Source organism: Hippoglossus stenolepis, chromosome 10, assembly GCF_022539355.2.
Source record: "Hippoglossus stenolepis isolate QCI-W04-F060 chromosome 10, HSTE1.2, whole genome shotgun sequence".
In the NCBI taxonomy this organism is placed as follows: domain Eukaryota; kingdom Metazoa; phylum Chordata; class Actinopteri; order Pleuronectiformes; family Pleuronectidae; genus Hippoglossus; species Hippoglossus stenolepis.
Window position 1 is genome coordinate 3,082,729 of NC_061492.1, and position 9,276 is coordinate 3,092,004.

The following is a 9,276-nucleotide window of genomic DNA, read 5'->3' on the forward strand; positions in this document are numbered from 1 at the left end:
TAAATCTTGTCTTAAAACTTACTTTTACTTCTGTTCTCTGACCTGTTTTCACTTCATGTGTTTCCGTGTGTATGTACAAGGATAAACTGTCTGCATTTCATTACTTACACCTCTTGAGACATTTCAATGTTGTAATTGTTTTGTGTGTATTTGCTTGATAAGTGCTGTACAAATAAAATGATTATTATAAAAGTTTAGGTATTTCTTTGCAGCCTTTGTACTTCATTGTTGAATCATTTAAAACACAGCCCTGCTTTCCTGTTGTGTTGGAAATGATATGAACTTTAACAGCACAACAAAACATCCACCGTGCACGTGTTAGCAGGTTCAAAGAAGCCATATGCAAATTGCATTCTTCTGTGTGTGTCTGTGTGATGGACCTGGTCGTCGGCTTTGAAATAAAACACGTTAATAGTTTAAGAGGTAGAACAAAATCCAGGGATCTCTGATGAGCCGATGGCAACGAGTGATCAAAGTCGTAAACAGAAAAGTAATTTTAGTGAGTAATAAAAAGGACAAATAGACGGACTGAATGATTGATTGATGGATGGATAGAAAACTCTGCCAGACAGACTCACATGCAGGCGCTGACGCAGTGTCTGAGAATGAGAGGCGGAGGTGGAGTGAGCGAGCGAGGGAGGAGAGAGAGAGAGAGAGGAGAGAGAGAGAGAGAGAGAGGAGAGAGAGAGAGAGAGAGAGAGAGGGAGAGAGAGAGAGAGAGAGAGAGAGGGAGAGAGAGAGAGAGAGGGAGAGAGAGAGAGAGAGAGAGAGAGAGAGAGAGAGAGGGAGAGAGAGAGAGAGAGGGAGAGAGAGAGAGAGAGAGAGAGAAGAGAGAGAGAGGAGAGAGAGAGGGAGAGAGAGAGAGAGAGAGAGAGAGAGAGAGAGAGAGAGAGAGAGAGAGAGAGAGAGAGAGTAATGAAACATTTTTAAAAACAATAAAGTGGAAAATGACAGTTAACTCACCTGATAATTGGTTCAGTGCCAGACCACACACAGGGATGAGCACACGTACACACACACACACACACACACACACACACACACACACACACACACACACACACACACACACATATTGCATACCTGGCTGGGTGGGCTTGGTTGCTCAAGGCGAGAGCTGCAGTTTTAACTCGTTGCCATGGCAACAACACCAACGATATATTAGATTCATAATATTTAAAGTGCTGAAGAATTTGCTTTAAAAGTTTTTGAATCACTCACAAATTGTGGATGTCCATATTTCCAGCAAATCTTCATCATCATCATCATCATCATCATCATCATCATCATCATCATCATCATCATCATCATCATCATCATCATCATCATCCGAGGTGGATACATGTGTCTTTACTTGGTTTAGCCTATAATCTCTCACTGTTGTGCTCTTCCTAACTTGTAATTGTGAGAATATGAGTCACGACTTAATTGTCTTATTTCCCCACTTTACACTAACACGACCACATGATCACGAGCAGGTCAAACCCCCCAGAGACACGAGGCGAGGAGGCTCTGACTCAGCACCTGTGTGACTTTAATTATCATAATTGGTCTATTTTTTGGTTCTTGAACGAGCGTAATGACCTGAAACTGTCAAACACTTCGCTCGATAGACACTTTGGGACGTTTTCTCATGATTGTAACTGTTTAACATTTGTTCAGTTTAATGCAACTGCCTCAAAAGAACGTGTATTTCAGAAATAGTCTCTTTTTTTCTAGTGGCGGTTGTTTGTAGTTTGTACCTGCAGAGGGCAGCGCAGGTTTAAAAGATAAGGTACCTGAGCTGGAGTCTGACTCGGAGTCTCATAAACATCATAAACTTTAACACAGATGTTGCTGATGTTTGTGTTTTCACTACATCCGTCACTTCTGCTGTTTGTGTCAAGAATTATTGTCATAGTTAGTTTATGCTTTTGTTATGAAGGCACTGGGCCCCAGGTGATTTTACATGTGAGGGAAACCAGACACCAGAAGGGGTTGATGGTTTTTTACCAGAGAGGGAGACAGCAGACACCTTTTGTTTGTTTGTTTGTTTGTTTGTGTGGTGTATTTAGCTAACATGGATCATTTTGACACGTGTGTAAAACATAATGACAGGTTTAAAGCTAGCGGCGCCTGATTTCTGGACTCTCAGACTCCCTAAGTGTTATTACAATATGTTACTTGTTAGTTCTCTCCTCCCGAGAATGCTCTTTGACCTGTTAGATGGAGAGGTTCCCATCTTCAAGTAGGAAGGACATGTTTTGAATTAGATGCCCCTATGTATGATGTCATTTTATCTCAAGTTTTGGGCGTAAACAAGTTCCCTATATGAATGCTTGTCCGACACCGGCGACTCAGACTTCTGAATTGGCCGAGAACGTCTCGGGTGTGCCTAGGTACCCGTCCTGACCTGTAACTTCTGTGTAATAAACCTTATTATACAAGCAAGAACGGTGTCCGCGGAGATTCCTTCATCATCATCTTCAACATCACTGCTGCTTAAAATATACGACATTTGTTTGTTTGTTTGTTTGCTTGCAGAATAAACCACGTGATGCCTGCCTGGACAATTCACTTTTTTCATTTTGAGATCAAGTTTTAGCTTTGATTGTTTTTCCTCTTTCTAATCAAGTTTGAGGACATCGTCACCAATACGACCGTTTCATCTGCGGATCTGTAAATAACACAGGATGTTTGGACGGGTCTTCTGTTTCCACTGTGGGACTCGTTTGTCAGATGTTCCCCCGTACAGTTGGCGTTCCTCTCACCCCACACCATCCTCCTCTTCCTCGTCATCCTCCTCATCATCAGGTTTCTTCTGTCCCATGTATTCACTACAGGTCGTCGCTTGGGGCCTAACTGATCATAAACCTTAACTGTGTTTTGAAAGGTGCGATATGAGTAAAGTTCAGTGTTGTTATGATTAGTTATGATTAATACATGAACTGGGAATGTGGAGTGAAAAGTTATGTGGAGGAGATGAGGCTGTTGGCACGGAAACCCAGTAATAATAAAATATACTGTATAGTGTGAATGTTTGTGCATCTTTTATTTATGTGTTTTCTTTAGAGCAAATAAATGCAGAACCTTGATTCATACGTATTCTATTGAAAACCACAGGTACAATCTGAACAATGTGACGGCGGCAGGAAAATAAAATAAATCCAAGTTGACAGGACGTCCAGAGTAAATTAATTAGCCGCTTCAGACGTGGAACAAAACAACATTGGTAAATTTCCCTGGATGGAATATTTGACCTGTTAATCTCGTGCCTCTCTTCCCAAAGCTCCTCCACCTCAGATGTAATCAGCTCGGCTGAGGCCGATATTTCTCTCCAGTGGGATTATTCTGTCCAAACAGCCGCCAACAGGAGTTTCAGTTCAACAAACATGTGTCAGAGCTGAACTGGAAGCAGACATTAATGCAGGGGTGGAGGTCGGAGACTCGTGGAGACAAACGGGTGAAGGTGGAAGTAAAGCTGCCCAAGCTGCACCACATTACACACACCGAGGGGTAGCATGTCCCTAAATGTACCTGAGTCTGCTCCTGGGAAAAACTGTCAAAGAAAATAGGTTGAAAATCGCTTTGCAAAGAAAAGAAAGCGTGTATGAATAATTCCTGTTTGTGCGTGTGCAGTGGGGATGTTTGTGCAGAACACAGAGTACATCTGACGGGTTGGGATAATATTTTGTGACTTATCGTAGCTGCAAATGTTTCCAACGTACTTTCTGCACATTGGCTGCGTTTGGTGTTTTCCTGTCAGATTTACGAGAAGCAGAAGAGAAGAAGATAACGTCCTCTTCCATGAGGTCATGTCGGGTTCGTCCAAATCTCAGTGTTATGTAACTTTAAAATGTCAGATCAGGGCATAATAATACAAATGAAGCTGTCCGCTGCATTTCTGCTGGAGTCGTGTTTTTAGTTCTGTTTATGATTTTTTATTTATGATCTATACTTAAGATAAGGGATCAGACTTTCCTGTGCCGGCTTGCTCCAACATCACAACAATATATAATATAATAGGATAGAGTAAATAAAACAACGCTAAGTCTAAAAATATAAATGTAAATAAGTGTAATGTAAATTAAATGAAAATATAAAGTGTATAAAGAATAAATGCAGAATCAGAGCCTGACAGAAATGAGAATGCAATAAGTCAGTTACATGAGACAGTGAAACTAATACTAAATAAAAGTTGCAGTGAGTAATAATGATAAAAGTATTGCACGTGATATTAAATATAATATTACACATACAACATTACACTCACGCAACTTCACCCCAAATTGAGGGAGATGTGATTATTGTGAAAAAATGAGAAGCTGAGCCTGACCCACTGAAATGATCACACTGAATTCTGGGAAATACAAAGTTTGGACGCAGTATTTTAAATAAAGAAAAGTATCTTTGAAAGTGAAAGACGTCAGAGAGCATGTTTGATGTTTTCCTGTTTTTCACTCCAGGAAACTGGGACCAGCAGGTCGGTCGCACTCCCACTCGCGTCGTGCACTTTATCTGCTTGATTGATGTTTCCTCTCTTTCACCAGGAAAACTTTAAAAACAGAGACTCGCTGTTTTTACTTCAGTCAAACCAACATCATGGCGTCGGGCGGAGAACTGTTTGTTGCTGCTGCTGTTTTTGTTGCTTCCCTCATTTCACACAGTGAGTTTGAGATATTATTTCCTTATCTAATATTTCATCTATTGATTTGTGGGTAATTTACGTGTTGAAATCTTTATTTTTTACTTTTGTATCACGAATGTGTTTTGCTGCAAATCTTTACTGGTACATTTGTGAAAACCCCTCTGCTTGTTTCTTATTCATTATTTTTGCTCATTAAGAATTAGGTTCACTGACTTTATAGTTACCTCAGAGTCTGTAGCTTCTTCTTAATCAAATCTCAAAACATATTTTTATTATACCAAATCCCCTGATTTTACTTAATCATAGTTTTTATTATTTCAATGAGTGCCTCTTTGCTTTAATTTCTGTCACACATGTACAAGTTGTAGTATTTCTATCCTTTCTTTCTATTATGACAATGTTTTCATTTGTTTTATAGTATAAGTATTATTATGATATATAATATTATTATTGATATATTAAACCTGCTGCCATGGAGGTCGTTGCTAGTTGTTGTCTGTTGGTTTTGTTTGTAGGTTTTTATTTGTTTGCAGGATTTTGTGAACACTTGGTGAAGTGATGATTAAAGAGCAGATACATGAATATTATATGACATTTTTTTACTATGATTTATTACAAAGAAGGGTTTAGGTTTTCAGACAACTTCCTCTTATCTTTATATTTTATATTTCTGCTATAAAAACTATAAAACCATGTGTGAGATCAGCCTTGGTGGAGGAACCTGCTGGGAGCCATGACAACGTGACTGAACCTTTCCACATGTGACACTCGTGCGCTGCATGTTGAGCAAAGATAATTGTTCAAGTGTCTTTGACTTTATCTCCTGTGTTTGTGCGTTTTGCTCATTTCAGGCGAGGGGATCATTGGGGGCAGAGACGCATTGCCACACTCTCGGCCTTACATGGCCTCCATCCAGGTGCCAGATGGGGAGAACCTGACACATGAATGTGGGGGGTTTGTGGTGGCAGATCAGTGGGTGATGACGGCAGCTCACTGTCTCTCCACCGGGTGAGGAAACCTTCTTCCGAGCATGATGCGTGTAGTTACGTGGGAATCAGGACAAATATAATGCAGTTCTCTGGTATTCTGGGATTTTTATGTTTACTCCACAATATGTTTTGAGGATTATTTTAAAGCTGTAATATGACTGTGCTCTCTTCACAGTCCTAACGGGAGGAAGGTCGTGCTGGGTGTCCATTCTCTGAGTGAACCTGAGGAAACAAAGCAAACCTTTGACATTTTGGAGCTTTACAACCACCCAGACTACAGCCGGTCAAATTACGATAACGACATTGCTCTAATTAAGGTAAGTTGTATATTTTGTGTTGGTTGTAAAGTCATCACCATGGAGAGTGAGTGGAAAAGGTCGATCTCATGCGTGGTTTCTGCAGCTGGATCGTCCGGTCAACGTGTCCGAGGCTGTTAAACCGGTGGAATTCCTGCGAGTGGGAGGAACAAATCCCGGCACCGGTGCAGAGGTGGACACAGCTGGCTGGGGTTCCCTGGACGACCTGGGCTCCAGACCCGACAAGCTCAAAGAGGTGGCGGTGGACATGTTCAGCTCGACTCGCTGCACACGCAGTGACTACTACGGCAGGAAGTTCACCAGCAACATGATGTGTGCGCACAGGGTTTGTCCAGAACCCTGTCATCAGCCGTTCAGGAAAGAAGACAGCTGTGATGTAAGCTTTAGCTCCTACAGAATGTAAATGATCACATCGCTCACAGTCAGAAATATGACCGTGCTTATGTTTTTAAAGCCACACTGTGTAACTTTTACCCAGCAACAGCGCCCTCTGCAGCCACACATGGGGATTAACTCTGTGTATCAATGAACAGTGGATATTACCCATGAACCAGAAGAGCTGCAGCGGGAACAAATACAACAAACTCTCGCTGCGTCTCTATTCGGGTGTCACATCCTTCAGAGGCTGCATTTGAAGACCGATTGCGTCACAACTTCTTTTCAGCGTTTTTAATCAACCGAAGAACTTTCCCGCACGTAGCAGTGAATCAGCCCAGCTCATGTTTACAATTCTTCGTTTCCTGCTGAATATTGGAGATAAACTCTGGTTTTTAATAACTTCTGAGTCTTTTTAACGGATCCACAGCTCAGCCTCACTCTTAAAGTGTCTGGAGCTGAATGTGACAGTTGAAGCTGTGACTCTGAGTCAGTTCTTCTCACAGGAGATCGAACCCACTCACCAGAGTCACAGAGAACAGACGCTCAGGGAGTGAATGTTCACACTCACTCGACCATCACACTCAGTTTAACAAATCTGCTGTTTAAAGGTAAAAAAAAGTTGCATTGTGCTGCTTTAAGCAACTTGGGGTCACCATCGTTCTTTCAGTGTAATGTTTGACCGTTAAAACGTCTCCTGATTGTCTCTGTCTCGTCCTTCAGGGAGACTCTGGGGGTCCTCTGCTCTACAATGGAGTTGTGGTCGGCATCACTTCCAACGGGGGAAAGAAGTGTGGCCAAATTAAAAAGCCTGGAATTTACACCATCGTCTCCCACTACACGGCGTGGATCGACGACACCATGTCCCTGCAGCCGACTGCAGCAGGCGACCAGAGCAGTTAGACAGAGCACAGCCGAGACCTTATATCCATGTTTGATATTGTTTAGCAGGTTTTATACAGGCTCAAGCAAGTCAAAGTGTTTTACCATATGTAGCTGAGGTGTGCATATGTCGTTTGTAAGTAGAATGCATGACTCTAGAGACATAATTCCCAGTATGGCAAACATTCAACAACCACCTACACAAGCATATTCACCTGAATAATATCTTGCTTACTATATTTCACATTAGTATATTTTTTTAAACAAATTTGTGTACGAAGGAATCAATAAAATACATGCAAGAAAATAAATATCCCATATTTTATACTTTTCTGGTGTTTTATTTGAAGTTTTTACAAATGTTTACTTTTACATCCCCTCTCTTAACCTTAAATCTGAAGCTCTTGCAAGAACAGGTCATGTCAGCCAATCAGAAGAGGAGCTCGCAGCCTTTTCTCCTGTGAAATGAAGCCCCTGTAATAAATACACGTCCCTGTGGCAGATCGTGATATTAGCACATTTAAAAGAAAAAACAATTTGCAATGTAATTCAATACAATTCAAAGGGAAAACTCATTTTAAACACCAAATCAAAAATGATCTTAGATATCAACCTCTAAAACACTTCACTGACCTTAAACCAGTGATTTAGCTGTTGGAATTAAAACTGAATATTAGATAATAATGATGCATGCTCATATCAGTGTGTAACTGTATCTCCCCCTAGTGGGAGAAGCTGCAGCAAAATCCCCAAAAGTATAATTTGATTAAATATAAAAACATTTAGTATTTTTTTGTACTTTTGCCTCTCAGTACTCTCTTCACTTGTGTACTTCTGGACATGCTCTCGTACTGTACGGCTGCTAACTGTGCTCACTTTAAATCAATAATATCATTCTTATAAATCCAGATTCTGAAGAAAATGTCAATGAAATGAAGTTGTTTGAATAAATTGGATGGACTTGCTTCCACCTCCCTGCAGACAAAGTATTATCTGACGTACTCTGAGGTACATTAAGGGATTATTCATTGGGAGAAATAATCATTTAGAAATTATCCAGAATAATTGACCAAGACATTTGACCCCAACCCTTGTTATTAATACTTTACATTTATTTCAATGCAGGTACTTTCTTACTTTATATAACGTTGATGTGGTACTTTGACTTTTACTTGAGAACATTTGTGTGTATCTATTTGTACTAATACTGAAGTACTACCTCCACCGCTATGAATTATTATTACTATTGAATTATTGCTGAATCTTAGTGCATCACATGCAGAGGTAAAAGAAATGTGACACAACCTGCGAGTAAACAAAGAAAAAATCATTTCAAAGTGACAAAAGAATCTGAAAGAAAAGAAAATGAACATTGATATCAGATGTATGTAGTTTAGTGGGTCACACACACACAGACACACACACACACACACACACACACATACAATACATACACACAGACACACAAACACACACACACACACGCACATACAGTACATACACACACACACTCACTCTACACACACACACACTCACTCACACACACACACTCTCACATTCACACACTCACACACACACACACACACACACATCACTCTCTCTCACACACTCAGTCTCACACTCATACAACACACACACACACACACACACACACACACTCACATATTCACACACACACAGACATACACACACTCAGACACACTCACACATTCACACACACTCACTCTCTCTCTTTCACACACACACACACACACACACACACTCCCACAGTCTCATACACACACAAACACACACACACATTACAGGGGAATTGCACCATCACCCTGAGCAGCTGCGCTACTGCTGCTGTCAAAACAGGACTGTACCACTCAGTAAAATGGGAGAGGGGGGGGTGTGTCGTCCTCTCAGCTCTAGTTGGTAAATCCCCTGAATGACTCACTCGAGCTGACACATAATTAAATCTTAACTTTATAAAAATTAACTTGTAACAAAGTCATAATCAAAGTTTGACAGTGTCGGTGTTTCCTCCGAGGTGCCGTCAGCAGAGCCTGCCCCCCCTCCCCCGTCCCGGATGTGGACGTGTCCG

At 41.0% G+C, this 9,276-nt stretch overlaps 1 protein-coding gene across 1 annotated transcript; it reads left to right on the top strand.

Moving 5' to 3' along the window:
- Positions 1 to 4,503: 4,503 nt before the first annotated feature.
- Positions 4,504 to 7,517, top strand: cfd (complement factor D (adipsin)). The gene is made up of 5 exons (XM_035167165.2): positions 4,504 to 4,645; positions 5,479 to 5,635; positions 5,792 to 5,933; positions 6,019 to 6,309; positions 7,032 to 7,517. The coding sequence occupies exons 1-5, from the start codon at positions 4,582 to 4,584 to the stop codon at positions 7,209 to 7,211; spliced, it is 834 nt and encodes a 277-aa protein (XP_035023056.1). The 5' UTR covers positions 4,504 to 4,581; the 3' UTR covers positions 7,212 to 7,517.
- Positions 7,518 to 9,276: the final 1,759 nt, after the last annotated feature.